Raw genomic sequence first — 19,617 nt, 5'->3', positions numbered from 1 at the left:
AACTCTTTTATGGCAAGTATATACTCTTAAAAATTAATATTTAATTATTGGAGCTTCAAATGAGTATCCTCTACTCATTAACAAATGAAACTTCGAGGAATAACAACTACGACAAAAACTCTTAAATGATACTATTTCTGACCTTAAATAGAGTTTCACACAAACTCTATCCTTAATGAGTTATGATATATAATATAGTTATAATTACTCATATTATTAAGGTTAAAAATTGCACACACAAAAAAAACCCACCTATTTTCCTTTCTCTTGAAACTGAGAAAAATTCAACTCTGAAAATATTCATAACATGATCTAATACGAAGTAAACTAAAGTGTCCAGTAATTTTGCCTTTAACCATTTCGCCATAAAGCCATTTTGCCTCATGGATATTTCGCCTTAATATATAAATAAATGAAGTTTATAAATAGTTCTTTTTTATTTTTGGTTTAAATTGCTGTTCCCTAGGATTTAAAAAAAAATCAGAATATGCGATATTTATTACTATAAAATGAATTAAATGTTGGTTTTCTGTTGTTATGATGATGAAATTATGCTCTTGCCTTATATTATGCTTGTTTGTCAATCCACGAGTTTTTTCTAGTATGAATAATCCATTAAATCTAATGATAATTCCTGACAGAGAAGTGATTAGCAATTCTTCTGTTCAAATCGAGGCCGTTTTTATTTATTTTTCTTATTATACAAATTTTATTAGCTATTTTGTTTATAGTTCGAATTCATTACAAAGTGAGATTTTGTTGGTGTATGTATTGAAATTTTGGGGAATGATTCCATAATTTTTCAAACAGAAAACAACCATTTATTGCGTTTTATAGTAATACACATTACATATTTCGATTTAAAAAAACATCATTTTTAACTAAATAGAACAAAACCGACGTGAAGGTATATTTATTTCTATATTAAGGGGAAATATCCTTGATGCAAAATGGTTTAAGGCAAAATTACATAGCACCGTAAACTAAATTCAGATTGGTATTTAGCCCATCAAATACAAGTAAAAATCGGATATCGGACCTATAGGTCATTCTTGGTTGAATTGTACAAGGAATACTCTATATATGGAATGCGCATTCACTAGTTCCTTCCTTTTTTTGACCAACAAAGTGCATTTTTTTCTATTAGTAAAATACCTAATTACGAATGGAAAAAGATAATTGAATTAAAGTAATTGTGGAATGACTATCTTAAGGAATTAAAATTACTTTTTTTAATTAATTATAATTATTCGGTTAACATATAAATAGCGTAATACAAAAAGAAATGTTAACTTTGAGTGACATTCATTGCACGATTATTATTTTAATTAAATTAATTATATTCTACTAGCCTGTTCTATATATAGAGTATTCTTTGATTTATATTATAAATTAAATGAAGGAGATGAAGTTTATTGAGGGATTATAACACTATGAATAAACTATATTATTAAACGTTCCGTATTTTTTAAGCCTTTGACATCTAATAGTCATAAAATACATATTTTATCACATACAAATACCTAGATCAGAGTTCATTACATGCGGAAAATCTGTAAAAAATATATCAAACGTATCTCTGGGTAGGTCTTAAATGAATGTCCAATAAGTTTAGGAAAAGTCAACTGAATGTAGCAACTGAGAATATTAAGTGAGTAAGTAAGAGAAAGCTTTGACAGAGGTCTAATACTATAATACATATCACTTTGAGTCTGGCCCTTGTTTATTAGATTCTAAATGAATCTCTTGATCAATTCTCTCTTTAGCACGCACGACTTTGGATTGGAGATAGAAGGATCCACCTTTGGACTTATCATTCACTTCAAACAAGTGCTGATATTTTTTTTCAAAGGTCTCCAAGTCTTGCAGACTATCCACATCCAAAATTTGTTTGGCTTCATCTAAAGTCATTCCTAGTCTCATATTCTCCGTCGCGTGAGCCGTCTGGTCTGTCAATTTTAAGAACGGAGCAATTTAAAAAATGCAAATATCCGGAACGAGAAAGGACTTACCCTTTGTATTAGATGAGTGACGCTTCGCCGCCTCCTGACTTAGTCGTACTTCTTCCCGTACCGCCTTTGTAAAGGCCTTTCCGACCACTTGGAGGCCCGCAATTACGAGTTGTGCTAGTTGCTTAGCCATGTTGACTTCATATGATTTGTTTATATAATTAATAGTAAAAAAAATAATATATAATAATATAACTGATAAATAAGCTGCGGATGTTTTGAAACTCATGAGTTCTCTATGACGTCATTGGTCACATGATGCCTTAAAACAGTGTTTCTCAAGCAATTACTAATGGAACAGTAGATAAATAGCATGGACGTCTCGAGCTAGATGGCCATGATAATAGCTTGGGATCGGAGAAAAGCTTTTATGAAAAATAGTTAAAGGCGTAAAAATTCCATTTGCTAATAAATGGGATATCGAGAAACTATATATTATGTCGTGCGTCAACATAAAAACAATTTTAAACAAAAATTAATAAAAGAAAAAATGATCAATTTATTAATGATTATATTTTCCTTGATAATATTATATAGTATGTACCAATAAACAGCCCAATATTTCATAGACATATTTGAATCAATTATAGGCTTTATATTCAAATTTCTGGAAGAAGTTAATTTAGAATTTTAGCTATAATGTAAAATTTCTTTTTGATTTAAGAAACTTATAATCTTGGCCCCGATTTGGTCTTTCAAATAAAACCTATTTCTCATTCTTTTATAGTGACGATCCATTTTGACTAATTCAGGTGCCCTTGGCAGCTCAATCAAAGGGCTAATAAGAATAATTAGTTGATAGAAATTGAAGATCATTCGTCGTAAAATACAAATGTATTCTATCCTGATTTTGTGTTGACGGTCCACATATGGCCAGTAGGCCTATTTTGGGCACTGCATGAATATGATAATTGATGACGTCACAATATTATGGACGTTTCATAATAATAAAATACTGCTTAAATTTAAGAGTTATTAAATTATTTATGTTTGAACTTCTACTGACGGATGTGTGAGTGCCTACGACGCTACAATCAAGAAAATGTCAAGTTCTGAAGACGAGGGAAGGACACATCATGACTCCACTCCCTACATGATATCAAAGAAAGGTCGGAAAATCCTTCCCATCCCTCCTGAAGACTGCTTTGATATAGAAGACTTTACAAATGCCTCCGATTGGGAGAAGTTTGTTTCTTCTTTGGAGGAGGATATCGTTGGAGGCTTTTGGACCAGCATTGAAGATCCATCCTCCATGACGCGCTATCTCACCTTTTTGGGTATTGAATTCAAGTTTGTTCGTTATTTCAAAGCTACAGATGCGGACGATTTCATTGGGTTTCATCCTGTACAATATTTCTATGGTTTAAAAGACTTTGTCGTTGTTTCAGCTCAAGGTAACTAAGTTTTTCGGATGGAGAATGAAGCAATCTCTATTCTAACGTTTCATTCTTTTGTTTATTTTTTTCACAGGAGGAGAAGAAATCGACAACGAATCTAAAATCAAATGGCTTTTAAGTTCCCTCACTTTGGGACATTCTCAGCTTCCCTTTTTCATTAATTGCTATGACAAAAAAGGCACTTCTTTGAAGGTGTCTCATTCTCTAAGGATTTTCGCATAGACTATGAGATGTTACAACTTCGTAAGTGGCCAGCTTCGCTCAATAATCTGTCTGGTTTAATCAAGCTTTTAAGGAAAAACTAAATAGAAATAGAAGCGTGGAGCTAAGAGTATCTGCTCGGTGCTCATACATATTGAAAGATTGGCTCCACAGAACTTGGTCACAAGTTATACCAGAGGATGGAACTCTTCCTTTTGGATCCTCTAAGGATCCTTTAAAAAGTTTGCAGTTGAATACCACTTGGAAGGATGTACCAGAAGACCTGATCACTGATAATGAAATTCATACTGATTTAACTCCAGGAGAGGCTCCATTTTGGTCTATACGTATATACCAAGAAGATGATCCGGAATTACTCTTAAGTAATCATTATCATAATCTTTCATTTTTTATAGTTATACTCTGTGCCTTTCTTTTTTAGCTGAGTATCTTCGACGTGCTCAAGTACTTGCCAAAAAGAGGAAACCTATAACACTTTATTAGGAGATTTAATTCTTGAAGACAACCCATTAGATCATGTACCAAATGCCTTATCCAGAATAACTGGTCCAACATATTCTTTTACAGATATTATTCAATCTGGAAAGACGAAAGAGCCACTCTCCGAGCCATTGAAAAAAGCAGAATTATCAACATACATGTCCTATCTCTTTCCTGATTTAATTGGGGATAGATCATCAACAACGGTGTCAAGTTCGTCTCTGTATCCGGAAGAAATTTTACCTTACTTGGAATTGAAGGTGAGTTTTTTGTTAGTTTAAAATGTGATAATCTTGTTTAACCAATCTTTTTCGAGCAGGAAGATGTTTATCAAGCTTATAAGCTACTCATGGCTCGAATTAAGTCTTCACCTCTCCATGGCATTGTTTGGCGTTTATCCATCGTGTTGAACAATGTTTTCTGTGGCGTGGGAGGTCTTAAAGGTGCTGCGCATTTGTTACATTCATTTATGTCAGAAATAAGAACACGATGGGAAACTGGACACATTATTCCGGGTGTTGCTCCTGGTCCACCTGATCATTCCTATTGTCTTTTTCATCAGAAGCTACAAATGATAAACTGTTGCATTCTCAAAAGAAGGGACTTCGAAGGCCAAATTGTGGGTGATGGAGTTCAGCTTGTCGAACTGGATGAAGAGGAAGAAGAAGAGGATGAATTCTTTGACTGTGCCGAAGATGAAGAATCCGATAGAACTCTACCAGTTTGGAATCGAAAGCCCGAAGGAAGGCAAAAAAGATTGGACAAAGAAAAATTGCTAGAATATGATGACTTCTTGTATATACCTGTCTGTCAAGATCCTGCTCCAATGACTGAAGATCAATTGGCTGAAAAAGCTGCAGTTATGTTTCAATTAGGATTTGATGAAGAAGGATCGAATTTACGTGCTAAGATGCAGTCTGCTTCTTTACTATCTGATATGGAAGCTTTCAAAGCAGCTAATCCCGGAAGTGTTCTTGGAGATTTTATACGTTGGCATTCACCAAGAGATTGGTATTCTGAAACAAATGATATTAGTCCCAGAATGAAGAATGCAGGCAATATTTGGATACAAAACTGGGAAATAGCTAAGCCTGTACCTGTCAAGCGTCAAAAACGCCTATTTGACTATACTATTGAGGCCGATAAAGCATTGAATTATTTGAGTAGTTTAAACCCTGGAGAGATTGCTGCGGAGTTATTACCGAATTTGATTCATGCAGGAATAGTTCGATGCATTTCCGAGGAGTACGTCGAGAGTGTACCTCATGTTCAAGATATTTTGAATGAAGCTATTCAGAAATTAGCTAAAGCCTCACGTTTGCAATGTCCTGCAGAAGTGCAACATTTTCAGTCTATTAATGACTTTGAAACACGGAACATGTTTGAAAAAGAAATTCATTGTGTGACAATGTTATTCAAATTATAAGTTTGGCTGAATTGAAACTATCCACATTCTATTCTGTTAGAGCCAAATTTATTACCAAAGACTCAAAGGACAGTATTGAATCTTTTCAAAATTTGGCTGAATCTCTCTATAATTCATCTCAAGCTGAGATTGATATAGATGGAGGAAGCATGGGACCCTGCGGACTTTTGATACAGACTATGTTTGAGGATGGCCAAAGAGCTGAATTGATGAATTTTGATCAGAACTCTAAAGTGAACAAATTTCCAAAGGCGTATTCAAAAGAATTTATTTTGAGAACGAATGCTCCAAAACCACACGAGTTTTCAAAGTCAGGACCTCAAAGACTGACGTGCTTATTAAAATCTGATGAACTAAAAATCGCTGGAGCCTTTTCTACTCACTTAGCTTATTCTTAGACTGCTTCGTGTTCACTGCGTCTTTTTCGTCTCTTATCCTTATTTTTATATTTTACAAAATATATATTTTTCATAAATATTTATCAAATAGTTTATTTAAGCTAAAGCGTTATATTATCACAAGTTAATCATTCATCATACATTCAAACGTCATATATTTATATTTAATTTTCCAAATTAAACTATCTTCAAACTATTCTTCCCGAGGTACAAGGCTATATACCAACTATAACTACATGACTGCTCCCCAAAATGTCATTTAAGAATTTAAAATAAATGGAAATCTTCCTTTGTGACCTTTACAGCAACAATTGCCTTATTAACTTCTAATGTGAGAGGGACATAGAACAAGGATATATGTACGGACCATATTCTTTATTTCTTTAAATTTAAATTTAATTTTGTGTTTGTTAGAAAATAAAATACAGGGACCTTTTTTAATTATTAAGATGACAATTAGGTTGTTTTTTTGAAGAAAAAAAAAGGTTAATATTTTTACCAGAATAATGACTATATTTTAGAAAATTGATTTTAGATTTATTTGTTTTAAAATCTACTCAGTGTTGAGCCGGGGATAATTGTTCCCTTTCATCAAAATTGCAAGATGATCATTTTGAGATGCAACTTTTAATGTATATGAATAAATTATGATTTATTATAGAATAATAGGTTCCATCTATTTCAATGCAAGCTGACTTGCAGTATGTAATATCCTGATGGATAGAACTTTGTACTTTAGGTATTTTTAAGCTAGTGTTAGTTTTGAAGGATGTAATCAAGTCTTAAGTTTAGGTTTGACTTGGTCATACTATTAAAAACTTGTAGTTAGTCACTTCATAAGTGAGGCTTGCCTGGAAAAGATAACATACTTTATAAAAGGAAGGGTAGTTTTCTAAGTAAAATGATGGTTATGGGGTTAAAAATTAAAAAGTAGATTTGCTCTAAACTAGGATATTAGTTTCACTAGATAGCACATTCGTATATTTGTACGACTAATCAACGACTACAAAATATTCAATGAAATCTACGTTTTATTGACTAATCGGGACAATTGAGACAGTGTGGAGAAGCAACTCTAGTTTAAACTGAATGCTGAATCAAGACCGGGTAAATGAAAGAACCGTTGAACTTGAACCGAATACAACCTTGTATATATCTTAAATCAAAAATACTAAATTATCGATTAAAAATCTTATAATAAACATTAGCACCATTCATTTTTTAATAATTATCTGTATATTTGTTGTGTACAAGTTATAATTTTTTGTCTTAAAATGTCTTATTTAATTACAACATTAATCATTCTAATTACAAACTATTAATAGACAAAGATGGAAAAACTCCTAATACTGCAATCCCAAGTCGAGTTTCAAGTCGTTGCTCCCAACTTCAAGCCCTTGAAATTTTAATCAAGTCCAGTTCGAGTCTTTGAATAGTTTTATCCTATGAAAAATAATTTACTTTTTATTAATATTACTTGTTTAATTTGTATATATGAGTAATGTAACTATGGGTACTTTACAATGTACCACAGAATACCAATCAATGAATTAGTAATTTTCATGAAAAGTTACATTATTAATTAATCGACCATTCATGGAATAGTATACAATTATTGAATTATCCTCATCCCAAGTATACTAAATCCTTCATCTTACTTGTTGGTTGTAACTTGTACAATTTGTTTATACAAATTACAACTTGTACATAACATGGTACTACATTATATTTATAATATTAAAATCATTAATTTTTTTTTAAATCTACAGCTGTTCACAAAACAATTCAAAAAAATAAGAATATTAGGAGACGAAATTTATCATACTTATGGAGGATAATAAGTCTCTTTGTTCCTCACTGTGCATTTCATTCCAGTATTATTTATCTTTATTAAACATATCCTTAGTTCTTATAGAAGTATACAATGATTCCATAGGAGAGCTTGAGCACACAGATGTATTTTTGAACCAATGGATGATCATGTTATCAATTTGGATGTTAAAGGACATCTGCACAATGAATGATACTTCCATTAAATGAGAGGCCATCTACCGAATAAGGAACAATAACTTTTTCTCAAAAGAGATGAGATCCCTGAACATCATCATGGATATCCCAATGTCATAAACAGATATGAATTCAATACAACTATAATTGGACTCAGATCCATATAACCAGATGCCCTGCGAAAAAAAATTATCCAAACCACTTATATTGTGTTAGTTGTAAATAATTTGATATATATAAATATATATATATAACTATTCTGACTAAAGTTTATCACGGGAACTGTTTTCACAAAAAAGTGTTAGATGATTTTATTTTTTCCTCCTTCACTCCCCATGAAGTAGTTTGAATGTAAGCGGTTTCGTGGCACTTCTTATTCTTTCTTCCTTAGATTTTATTGGATTATGAAATTTGATTTCTATTTTTTAGAGCTCCATATATTATTATTAGTGTGATTTCACATATGGTATCTCCTGCTACCTGTAAAAAATAAGAGGGCTTTATTGCACAACGTCATGTCACTATATTAAAAAAAATTGGGACCTTTTGAAGCTATTAATAATTAATTAAATTCAATGGGACTGAAGAAACATTATTGATTAATTTATCCGTGTACATGGGCAAACACAACATACAGAGACATTAATAAAGAGGTAATTAATTCGCGTTTTCTTCTATATAGTTTATAATTTAAAAGGACGCTTTATTTCTTATAATTTTAATTTGATATAATACTAAACATAAAGAACTAAATTTCAGCCAATGAAATTCCAAAAATGTTAGTTTCAGATTATAAACACTTGAACACTTTTCAAATCAAATATTCAACGGAATTTTCTTAAGAGCTTAGTCATAGTGGCAAATGGTAATAGAATAATGTCGTTACTAGGTTAGGATCTGATAGTCTTTCAATTATCTTCATCATCTGATGAATACATGGAGTTTTGGACAACGCTTTGATGTTGTACTGTCTTCAATCTCCTTAGTCTTAATCTTCTTAGCCATATCACCTCCTCTGGAATGAGGGGAACATATTCTTCATCGTCTATTGGATGTAAAACAATTTGATCTTCAGTTTCTTTAACTTCCATTTTGCCAGGCTCTGGAAACAATTTCGCATCGAGTACAACTTTTTTATTCTTTCCTGATGTTTGAATCATGTCACTTTTTAGGCGTTGAGATGTTTTGTGCAGCAATGCTGCTTCCTAATTCATAAGACTCATATTAACCAAGATGATTTTTTTATTTACTGTTTTTGTTCTACTTTTAGTCTTTATAAAATCATTTTAAATTAACTTGCCATAAATTGTTTATAAAGTGTATGTTAAAGAAACATTGTAACTTGATCAAAAAATGACATTTAATCGCCTTTACAAAGTAAAACTTATTTTAGCAAATGAATAATATCTCGGTTAATATGAATGATTCCTTTAAGAGATTTTTTTTCATGACTTTCTGCACTTCCAGCTGTGATTTTAAGCCTTGATTCCTTGAAATATATGGGCGAATATATTTATTGTCAAATAATTCCATTGTTTCAATCCATGAGTGCATTCTTCGTATTCCTCCTCCTAAAATAGATTCCATTCCAGCGGTTGCATGTTGAGTAATTCGATCAATAATTATTGTCAACAATCTATCTGTATGAATAGTTTCTGAGGTTCTTAATTTCATCGCTTTGGCAACAAAACGAACTGTTCCACCTAAGATATAAATTGTGAAAAGAACAACGCTCAATGTTACTTCATTGAAGAGGTCTATGTCAATTTTATTTTTTCTTTCTTTATTGCCTTCCACGGTTATAGTTTTTATCATTACATATGACATAGCTCCTCTCAAACCTCCATAAGAAATCACGAATAAATGTTTTGCTGATATGTGTGTTAACTTCGTTTTATTGCAAATATACCCCAAAGTGTAAACCATGATGAATCGAGATACAATGCATATTGATATAACAGACATGATAAAAAGCATGTCCCTTTTCTTCCAAGATGCTCCATATGATGCTTCTCCGAGTAGTATGAATATGATAGCTTCTCCAACTGCAGCAAAAAATTTAGTTGTCCGAGCTAATGCGTGACGAGATCTACTTCCTATATTTATGAAGGCGTATCTCCTCTGCACTAAACCACAACCTATGATTCCTGCTATTCCCGAAAAACTTAGGGTTTCCGCTGTCATAAAACAGACATAAGATAGCAGGATTAAGGGTAAAGCTTGATAAGCCTTACTGTTATTAAATTTGGTGTATATTGCTGATATGAGGCCACATAATATTCCAATGATTGCACCTCCCAATGTTCTTGTAATCACCGATACTATACCTAAAAAATAAGCTACTCCGGATGGTGTTCCGTCATATTTAGACATCGCATTAAGACTCTCAAAAGCTGCTAATGTCACTCCATCGTTTAATAGAGATTCCCCGAAAATGAGAACATATAAACTCGGCGTGACCTTTATTTGATCGAATATGGCAAGCACTGTAACAGGATCTACTGCAGAAACAATTGTTGCCAAAAGGAGACTGTCATTAGGGCTTATTCCTCTACCTAAGTAGTAAATTCCTAGTCCAACACATCCAATACAAAAGGCCGTACCCAAAACAGCAAAGTTCAGTATACCAAAGATTTGAAATAATAATTCTTTGCTGTATAACTTATACGATCCTTCGAGAATGATGGGAGGTATTAAAATGTTTAGAATAATATGATGTTTGTTAAATTTTCCTCCAATTAATGTCACATTAAGTGCCGTCCTAAAGGCTCTGAATGCTATTCCAAAAGTAACCCAGATACATGATTCTGGGATCCAAGTTATTATTTTATGCATTGTCTTTGACTTCAAGAGAACTACGCCAGAAGTTATCAACAAAATTTCTAATATCAAAATAATTTCCTCTCCTTCCCATCCCCAATGAGGATCAAATAATAAGGTACTTTCTAAGCTCCTGTTTTCAACAGTCATTTTTTCTACTAAATATTGAATGTATTTTCTATTTTTAATTTAACAATTAATTATGGATATTTATTTTTATTAGTTATTAAGGTATACATCTATAATGTTTGTCAAATTATCATCTCTTTTTTAATGTTATCAAAGATATTTTTTTTTTAATGAGCCTTAATTAAAGCTCTATGTCTCTTCAGTTTCAACCAATGAACAATATTTTTTCCTGTGTATTTTTAAAGATATCTATCTATTGGTTCAACTTTGATTATTATTATTAATGGATTACTTATCACTGACGTTGAATAATCTATGATAGGATTTTCTAATAAAAATTATTATTAACGAATTGAAAAATAAATACAAAGTTTACTTCATAAGTTTATTCTAACATATTTTTAATTTACTTTAATATGAATTACTTTACATCGAGTGATCAATATTTTATATCATGAGTTATTCCAATTGAATATGATTCAAAGCAGTCAAGTCTAAATATAATATAATAAGTATTATTTGCATTAAAAAAAAAAAACTTGATGTGAATTAAAAGTTGAACTTCTTGTCGCAATAAATTATCAAAATCAATTTGAAATGAAAGAAATATCAACCAAACATCATTATATGCCATGTTTTCAGTTAAAGTATTGACGATGATAACGATTTCTTGTATTTAGAGGCTAATGATGGACTAATTCATGAATTACTTAACATCTTGAGTAATCCATGCTTAGATTATTAATTCATAATATAGGTTTGAAATTCCTGAGGTTAAAGATACAGATTCAAGTAGATATCATTTGTATACAGGGGAGGACTCAAAAATTAGAATCCTCTTTGAGGCTGTCTAGCCTCAGTTCTAAAAGTCTTACAATTTTTTACTTGATGCCATTCAAAAGAACTGACAAGAACCTACAATTTGACGTTTTTTTTTATTTTTGTGCGATCAAAAATGTACGAGCAACAAGCAAAATGACCGAGGATGTGCGATCTCCTCCGCGCACAATTCGATATCCAAAAAGAAGATCTTCACAGTAGACGCTGTTCTGAACATGAGAAATGATCGTTTTCTGGCTGAGTCAAGATGTCAGGTCGAGGGAACCTTCAGGGCCAAACATACAGCTCAGGTTATGGTCCTCGGTGTCGTGGCGTTTGACGTCAGCAAGATACCTCCCTACTTCTTTAAGGGCAACGAGAAAGTCAACACGGCGTCTACTACAAGGTCCTCTGGTATTATGTCTTGACATGGTTGAAGAACACGTTCTCCGGGGACAACTATGTGCAGTATTTATTCAGGGAGAACATGGCTGTCTTCTGGCCAGCAGACTTCTGGCAATCGTCCTCACCCGACGTGAACCTCATGGGCTTCGCTGTTGGATGTGTCTTGGAGGGTAAGAAGAACAAGAATTCTTACTCAAATGACAATGCCCTGAAGGTCGTGATCACGGAGGAGTGAACTAACTTGTCCTCGGACTTCATCAAAGCCTGCTGTGGTTCTGTTCGTCCCTGTATTGAAGACATCATTCAGAATGGAGCGGGACATATTCAATAAAAAGTGTAGAAAATGGTTGAATTGCCAACTTTTGCTACAAAATTTTGCCATAAAAATGGCACAAAATAAAAATATGTAGAAGTGAAAACACTTTTTAAAATTTTCTAATTTTTAGAGTCCTCACCCAGTATATGTACAGAGGAGAATAAGACATCCTTAATATTACATTCTTCGAAAATGACCCACAAACATATACTCATATTGGTAACTTAATTAATTAATGTAAAGTAATCTATATATGAAAACATGTTCCTCAAGATACGCTCTTCTCCCATTCAAGGGAAATAAGAACTGACAATCTAATAACTATGTCATGTATGCTCTTTCCAAAATATCTTTCTTCGATGAGATTTAATAAGAGGCCCTTCCTCCATACTAAAAATAAAAAATTCCCACAAAATATTTCACCAGACGCTCCATGATTAATTAATTAGATCAGAAATGAGCTTTTCAATGGATTATGGGGTAGGTATCCGCGTTAATTATTGATCACTTTAACACTAATCAATTCTTCTCTTCAACAATTATTATTTAATTGAAGAACCAGGGTTATTAGAAATGTAACCTTGGGAGAACTATAATTTATTAATATCTATTTGCTAGGTTCTAATAACGAGGTTGCGTATTTATCCAGATGTTACGTAATATATATATTATTAATTATTTTAGGAATTTTATCCGGGTTCGGAAATAAATTTTGTATCTTATATAAAGAAAAAATGTTAACTATGGATTTAGTAAGGTGCTAGTCAATAATAATGAAAGATTAATTTGAAAAATTGCGCCTGCGTATTTTCTATTAGTGGTGTGTCATTATGACTCATTAATTATTATTTACTTTTTTTTAGAGTGCCCGGAGAGTCGAGTATATAAGTGTAATTTTTCTCCTATATCAATTATCTTTAGTAAAAACAAGAACTGCAATGGAGGTAATATTCTTCGGATCCTTTGTCGTATTGTCTCTTCTTGCATTTTTTCTTCATAAAATATTATCTAATAAAAATGAAGAACAAGAATACGGGCAGAGTCTAGAGAAAAAAATCAAAATTTAAAAAAATTTCAATTAAGATTTTTTGCGGCTTATTTTTTAGCCCTGATATCTGATTGGCTTCAAGGACCTTATGTCTATAATCTCTATGAATACTATGGTTATCAAGAATTTCAAATTGCTGTTTTATACACAACTGGATTTGCTTCCAGTGTTTTGTTTGGAACATTTACTGGACCGATTGCTGATGCTTGGGGTCGAAAGTTTATGGCCATCATGTATTGCATTTTTTATACGATTTGTTGTCTAACAAAGCTAAGCTCAAACTTTTCAATGTTAATGTTGGGAAGAGTGTTTGGAGGGATTGCAACTTCGATTCTTTTTCAACATTTGAAGCCTGGTACGTTTATGAACATCAAAACAACGAGAATAAATTTCCCAAAGAATGGATCTCATCAACTTTTTCTGTTACAACATTTTTCAATGGGTTATTGGCGATTCTTGCAGGCGTTATTGCCAATTTTGTAGCTGAAACAATGGGATTTGGACCTGTGTCACCTTTCTTGGTCGCATTAGTTCCATTAATTCTCTGTTTTTTTATTGTAAAATTAACTTGGCCGGAAAACTATGGCTCCCAAGTTAGTACAAGCCTTGGAACTTCATGTATGGATGGATTTAAACAAATATTTGCAGATAAATCCATTCTACGCTTGGGAATTGTTCAGTCATCTGTGGAATCAATTTTGTATATTTTCGTATTTTTGTGGACGCCCGTACTTTCCCCTCTAAAGCCACCATTGGGAATTATTTTTGCAGATTTTATGATTTGTATTATGATTGGATCTAAAATTCATAGAGTATTATTGGACAGATATTCTTGGAAAGAAAAAGAGGTTCTTCAAAGTGTATGCCTTATTTTGATAACATCTCTTTCTGTGGGTGTTCTCTCCATGAGTTTACCAAGTAATGGACATTCATTAAATTTACTATTCACTTTTTTTGCATTTTGCATCCTGGAGATAGCCTTTGGCATGTATTTTCCATCCATATCCTATCTTAAAAGTCAATTCATACCTGAAAGTCACAGAGCAAATATCATGAACTGGTTTAGAGTTCCCTTAAACATAATCACCTGTGGAACTTTGCTTTCGCTTAAGTCAGAGACGGTCAAAGGTAACAAGCGGTTAGTGTTTTGCTTTTGCATTATATTGGCTCTAATCGGATACTTAACCGCACAAAAAATTGATAAAAATCCAACAGCTGAAGAAGAGATCGAACAATTTTTGATAGATAAAGAAGGTATGATTGAGGTCACGTCTTAGTTTCTGGAACAACCTACGATATGTATTAACTTTCATTTCCTACTAATTTTATACTTGTTACAATAACATCTAAAATCCTTTTGTTGAAAACTTTAGGTTATTATTATCCTATAGCAAATGTGTATTCATATATAGGTTTAAAATATTGCCATCTAATGCTATTACAATATTCTGTGATATTTTTGAGAATGATAGTTTTTGTATTGTATTTTAATAGCACTGTATCTCAGTGTTTGTATTTTGATTGATACCCTAGCCCTGGTATGTTATTAAATTTGTTATTTGTACACATGATACACTCAAGTATTCTGAAATATAACACTTAACTATTGAAAGTAGTATTGTATTTCTATTAAAATGTTTATGGAAATTACATTTAATGTTTGGATACATGGTATGTCAACACAAAAGTAAGCTAAATTCTGAAATACAATTCGGAGTGCCGTAAAATTACGCGAGAAATCGAAGAAAAAAAAATTATACTTAAAATACCATAATATTGGAGCCAAATAAATTGTTATGCATTAAATAAAGGCTTTGAAATACATGTATTTTTCTTGAGTATCTCGACTCATCCTAGAAATTTGAATATAAAGCCTATAATTGACCAAAATAAGTCAATGGAACATTGAGTCGTATTTATGAATTTAAATACCAAATAATTGTGAATTTCTCGTTTTCATGATTTTTTTTCAAGATTGCTTTGAAGTTCACGTACTACATATTGAAATTTTGAGATACTCATAATTAAGTCATTGAAATGAACCCGAGTCATACTCAATGACCATAGATTTAGATGTAGATCAAATTAGCTAAAATTATACTTGTCTCTTGTTTTAGTTACTAGTTATGATGATCCTAAAGAGTACATCTCGTAATTATCCTGATATCATGTTACCAAAGATAGGCGAATCTATTGTATGTGGCAGGTCCCGAGAATCAAAGCTAAAAGATACAAAAATATCCAAGCAGCACATCAGGATAATAGTTATAGACTTAACACGAATAGAGATTCTCCAATTGGGGTCAAATAACTCCTCTCTCGATGATGATAGATTGATACTAAGAAGAGGACATCGGTCATTACTCAATGTGAATTCAACTTTTAAATTCCTATCAGGAACGGATTATGAGTACAAATTAACGATGATCAAAAATGATGATAAGAAATCATGTTCAGGTAGTATCATATGGCTTTCAAAGTTTATAAGATATTTTATTTATCAATAGGTATTTTTTAATTTTAGAAAACACGAAAAAATCTAGTTTGTCGAATAATTCCAAGAAAATAGAGAAACATTGGTCATTAGGCTTGATTTCTTCTATGTCAAATCCATCTAACCAGCTGTATAAGGATGATTCAATGGTTATTATCGAAGATAAATTTCCCAAGGCAAGGCATCATTTCTTAGCACTTCCCCTTGAAAAAATTACAACTCTAAAAGATTTATCTGAATGTTTCATTCCATTACTGAAACATTTACAGTCAAAGTCGAAGAAATTTATTGATGACAATTACCCTGATATTGCGTTTAAATTAGGTTTTCATGCCATTCCAAGTATGACACAGATTCATTGTCATATCATTAGCCAGGATTTTGATTCGCCATGTTTGAAAAACAAAAAACATTGGAATTCATTTAATACTCCTTTTTTCATTGAAATATCCGAGTTCATTTCATTGCTTGACTCTTCTTGTCAACATGTCAGTATTGATGAGAAAAATACTTGTTATACTTAAAATCAGAGCTCTCATGTCATAAATGTACCTACAAGCCAAAAAATATGCCTGATCTCAAGCAACATCTAGCAATACATAATTAATTGAAAATTGTAATTTGTTATTATAGGCGTACGTCTGTAGGATATGCATAGAAATTATTTTCGTTAATTATGTTACCTAGTTTTTCAACATAATGATTTAATATTAACAGGATAGGAGAATTGAATTTTTATATATATTATTTGATGTGATTCCTTGACTTATGTTTAATATCCTAACGAATCTGCAATTATAAAGGTTGAAACATTGATAGTGTTTATATTCGATAGCTCTCTTTTTTTTTCATTATAATAAAAAAATCGGCCCAATTCCATTAATTCGACGTAAATTTAAACCAAGAATTTATGTCGATAATACATTTAGCTCGCTTTAAATTATAGAAGTTGATTTGATGCCACCGGGCCAATATCTATGATCCATAAGATTTTAGAGAAATGATTCGAATATAAAGCAAGTAAATAATCTAGACCCGATTTTGTTGAAGTTGTGAAATCTATAATTTAATTTATTTTCTTATATAATTATGTTGATGTAACTAATTTACATTAAGGATTCAAATATATTTTTTAAACTTTCTATTAATGCATAAAATAGTTTTGTTAACCTAAGAACTCAACGGACTATGGCCAGAAAATCCAGGAAGGAAAGAGTTGTCCTAAAAAATTCTACCATTTACAGGGTTTAAGTTGTACTAAAAGAGCCCTTTAAGTACAACAGGAATTTTTGTTTATCTAAAGTTACGTTATGTAGATACCTCTTGTATCATTTGTATGTAGATTGTTTATGAAATAACAGTACGAAAATCAGTTATTTTAATATTAATAAGGTTATATTATATTAAAATAATCATGGTTATTTTATTTTAATAAATTCACATATCATGCAGAGGGAGTGAAGCTATGAATCTATGATCTTAGCGCAGCAGCCGTTGGAGATGACGCAGAAATCAGCTGTCACTAAGTAATCATAATAACAGTAAACTGTCAGTGTAGATGTTAGCAATTCTTTAATTTTAATTTATATGTTTTCATTTTGCTGCGATTGAGCTGCTGCAATTTTTTTAATTCTAATAGTAATATTGTTTAATAGTTATAATAATTGGTGATAACTGATGATCTATTATAATATCGGAAGGGTCTAAAAGATGATTAGTTAATTAAGATTGTGTGTAGGGCATTTAGAAAAATGGATAGTAAGTACACAAGATTGGACATTTCCTCTTCTTCACCCTACTATACACCAACTTCTAAAAAGGATAATCGGTGTATTTGTAATTCCGATGTCTGGTGTGTCGGAGTAAGCTTCACTTTCTAATGATCTATTCATGTATTGACTTCTTTACTTTTATTATAGGACATATGTGGAGTTTTTTGCGCCTTCTTCACTTGGTCTCTCATCTTCTATGCGGAGTTCGTCGTGACTCAAGTCATCCTTTTGCCCACCTTCAATTCCACGTTTAGTATCATTAATTTACTTTTATTTCAAATGCTTACAATCCTCGCTGTAGCATCTCATCTCCGAGCCATGTTGACTGATCCGGTATTTGCTTAAGACGCCTTATAATGTATACATGTAGATAAGCCTTGGGTACTTTTTTTTTTAGGGAGCTGTTCCTAGAGGGAACGCTACAAAGGAAAACATTGAAAAAATGGGCTTTCGTGAAGGACAAGTGATCTTTAAATGTCCGAAATGTTCCTGCATCAAGCCAGAAAGAGCACATCATTGTTCTGTTTGTCAAAGATGTGTACGTAAAATGGATCATCACTGCCCCTGGGTCAACAACTGCGTTGGAGAAGGGAATCAAAAATTCTTTGTTTTGTTCACTGTATATATGAGTTTAACTCTTATTAAATCATTATATCTATTCATGAGACTTCTTTTCTTTTTCCCCACAGCTCTACATCGCATTAATGTCTATTCATGCCCTTTTCTTGGCTTTAGCTCATTTTGTGGATTGTTTAGGGTCCGAATGGAGAAAGTGCACGGCCTACTCACCCCCCGCTACGATTATACTCTTACTGTTCTTAATCTTTGAGGGCATGTTGTTTGCACTCTTTACGTCCATCATGTTTTGTACTCAACTCTCTGCAATCTGGTATGATGAAACGGTAAGGATCATTGCTTAAATCCGTATTAATTATTCATAAATCCATCACTCTCCATCCACAGGGTATTGAGTCCCTTAAAAATGAAGAAGCAATTTGGCATAGAAATTCTCAATGGAAATCATTTAAGGCAGTATTTGGGCATTTCTCTTTCGAATGGTTCTCACCCTTTACCAAAGTCCGTTTGCCTGGAAAAAGTCACGGGTATTTATTTTCTGTATGAAAAATTTCATATGGAGCTCCTCCTTGCACAAATAATTAATACATTAATGTTTCTAAGAAAAGTGTTTGATTTATCGTAACATTAATGTCATTATAATTGACTCAAAATTCTCATACTAGGTTCTATATGACAAGTTTGTTACATTATCTCTCTATTTGAATTTATTTGTTTCTATATATTAATTATTAGATCAGTTTGACTTATTGTTAAATATAGTTTATTTTTATTTTTAAACTTGCTTGTGTGAATTTAATGTATCATTTCATTTCACAAATATACATATTTTAACATTTTTAATTAGTTACCATTGCTCACTTGGGTAGTTTACATGTTGATATGATATAATATTAGTAATTGAGTGACTCGTGTTATATAAATTCATAGTTTTCTAAGTTAATGAATGGCCGATCTATATAATTGATTTAATGTGTAAAAATTTTTTATTTCTGACATAATAGGATATCGAATATTTCATTTAGGACTATTTAATTGACAATCTATTTGTATTTTTAATAATAATAGATATATTATGGTGAATTCGCGATTTTGTATTTTATTTTGTAATTAAAGTCACCTTACCATTTGATGTGTTATTATAAATTATGGTGCATTTGTATTCTACATACTCATTATTGACTGAATAGACTGTATGTTATATTTTTATATTTGGTCCTAATTAGTGTGACTCTCCTCTTGATAGTCATCCATTATATTTTTAATAAATAAAATACCTATGGTCTAGATATTATATTA

General features: G+C 31.8%; 7 protein-coding genes across 7 annotated transcripts; 5 read left to right on the top strand and 2 right to left on the bottom strand.

The window, feature by feature from the left end:
* Positions 1-1,397: 1,397 nt before the first annotated feature.
* On the bottom strand, positions 1,398-2,234 carry LOC121119768 (mitochondrial import inner membrane translocase subunit Tim16). The gene is made up of 2 exons (XM_040714556.2): positions 2,013-2,234; positions 1,398-1,949 (listed from the first exon to the last, which is right to left on the bottom strand). Exons 1-2 carry the CDS (start codon positions 2,140-2,142, stop codon positions 1,702-1,704), a joined length of 378 nt encoding a protein of 125 aa, XP_040570490.1. The 5' UTR covers positions 2,143-2,234; the 3' UTR covers positions 1,398-1,701.
* A 676-nt stretch (positions 2,235-2,910) lies between these two features.
* LOC121119884 (rab3 GTPase-activating protein catalytic subunit-like) lies at positions 2,911-6,234 on the top strand. The gene is made up of 4 exons (XM_040714705.2): positions 2,911-3,403; positions 3,480-3,990; positions 4,050-4,368; positions 4,428-6,234. Exons 3-4 carry the CDS (start codon positions 4,267-4,269, stop codon positions 5,532-5,534), a joined length of 1,209 nt encoding a protein of 402 aa, XP_040570639.1. The 5' UTR covers positions 2,911-3,403; positions 3,480-3,990; positions 4,050-4,266; the 3' UTR covers positions 5,535-6,234.
* LOC139905706 (rab3 GTPase-activating protein catalytic subunit-like) lies at positions 3,052-4,111 on the top strand. Its single transcript, XM_071889355.1, has 4 exons — positions 3,052-3,403; positions 3,480-3,598; positions 3,702-3,990; positions 4,050-4,111. The coding sequence occupies exons 1-4, from the start codon at positions 3,052-3,054 to the stop codon at positions 4,109-4,111; spliced, it is 822 nt and encodes a 273-aa protein (XP_071745456.1).
* A 2,140-nt stretch (positions 6,235-8,374) lies between the features above and the next one.
* LOC121119440 (aprataxin-like) lies at positions 8,375-17,112 on the top strand. The gene is given in 4 exon segments (XM_040714101.2): positions 8,375-8,592; positions 15,594-15,933; positions 16,001-16,483; positions 16,486-17,112. Coding segments are annotated over 3 exon segments (906 nt in total). The 5' UTR covers positions 8,375-8,592; positions 15,594-15,602; the 3' UTR covers positions 16,578-17,112.
* On the bottom strand, positions 9,329-10,774 carry LOC121119439 (Na(+)/H(+) exchanger protein 7). Its single transcript, XM_040714100.2, has one exon. The coding sequence runs from the start codon at positions 10,772-10,774 to the stop codon at positions 9,329-9,331; it is 1,446 nt and encodes a 481-aa protein (XP_040570034.2).
* Positions 12,195-15,088, top strand: LOC139905704 (molybdate-anion transporter-like). The gene is given in 4 exon segments (XM_071889354.1): positions 12,195-12,282; positions 13,292-13,372; positions 13,535-13,810; positions 13,813-15,088. Coding segments are annotated over 4 exon segments (1,386 nt in total). The 3' UTR covers positions 14,754-15,088.
* A 513-nt stretch (positions 17,113-17,625) lies between the features above and the next one.
* LOC121119441 (palmitoyltransferase ZDHHC3-like) lies at positions 17,626-19,612 on the top strand. Its single transcript, XM_040714102.1, has 5 exons — positions 17,626-17,832; positions 17,890-18,075; positions 18,140-18,361; positions 18,432-18,644; positions 18,706-19,612. The coding sequence occupies exons 1-5, from the start codon at positions 17,722-17,724 to the stop codon at positions 18,862-18,864; spliced, it is 891 nt and encodes a 296-aa protein (XP_040570036.1). The 5' UTR covers positions 17,626-17,721; the 3' UTR covers positions 18,865-19,612.
* Positions 19,613-19,617: the final 5 nt, after the last annotated feature.

This window comes from Lepeophtheirus salmonis, chromosome 6, assembly GCF_016086655.4.
Source record: "Lepeophtheirus salmonis chromosome 6, UVic_Lsal_1.4, whole genome shotgun sequence".
In the NCBI taxonomy this organism is placed as follows: domain Eukaryota; kingdom Metazoa; phylum Arthropoda; class Copepoda; order Siphonostomatoida; family Caligidae; genus Lepeophtheirus; species Lepeophtheirus salmonis.
Note: the sequence above shows the minus strand (reverse complement) of the source record. Positions and strands in the feature narration are given on the sequence as shown.

Bases quoted from the DNA above. Each gene is read 5' to 3' on its own strand.
- LOC139905706 (XM_071889355.1), top strand. From the start codon at position 3,052: ATGTCAAGTTCTGAAGACGAGGGAAGGACACATCATGACTCCACTCCC. The intron at 3,404-3,479 runs GTAACTAAGTTT...TTTTTTTCACAG, and splicing joins TGTCGTTGTTTCAGCTCAAG to GAGGAGAAGAAATCGACAAC. The intron at 3,991-4,049 runs GTAATCATTATC...TTTCTTTTTTAG, and splicing joins TGATCCGGAATTACTCTTAA to CTGAGTATCTTCGACGTGCT.
- LOC121119439 (XM_040714100.2), bottom strand. From the start codon at position 10,774: ATGCATAAAATAATAACTTGGATCCCAGAATCATGTATCTGGGTTACT.
- LOC121119441 (XM_040714102.1), top strand. From the start codon at position 17,722: ATGGATAGTAAGTACACAAGATTGGACATTTCCTCTTCTTCACCCTAC. The intron at 18,076-18,139 runs GTATTTGCTTAA...TTTTTTTTTTAG, and splicing joins GAGCCATGTTGACTGATCCG to GGAGCTGTTCCTAGAGGGAA. The intron at 18,645-18,705 runs GTAAGGATCATT...CTCCATCCACAG, and splicing joins CAATCTGGTATGATGAAACG to GGTATTGAGTCCCTTAAAAA.
- LOC121119768 (XM_040714556.2), bottom strand. From the start codon at position 2,142: ATGGCTAAGCAACTAGCACAACTCGTAATTGCGGGCCTCCAAGTGGTC. The intron at 1,950-2,012 runs GTAAGTCCTTTC...TAAAATTGACAG, and splicing joins TCACTCATCTAATACAAAGG to ACCAGACGGCTCACGCGACG.
- LOC121119884 (XM_040714705.2), top strand. From the start codon at position 4,267: ATGTCCTATCTCTTTCCTGATTTAATTGGGGATAGATCATCAACAACG. The intron at 4,369-4,427 runs GTGAGTTTTTTG...TTTTTCGAGCAG, and splicing joins TACCTTACTTGGAATTGAAG to GAAGATGTTTATCAAGCTTA.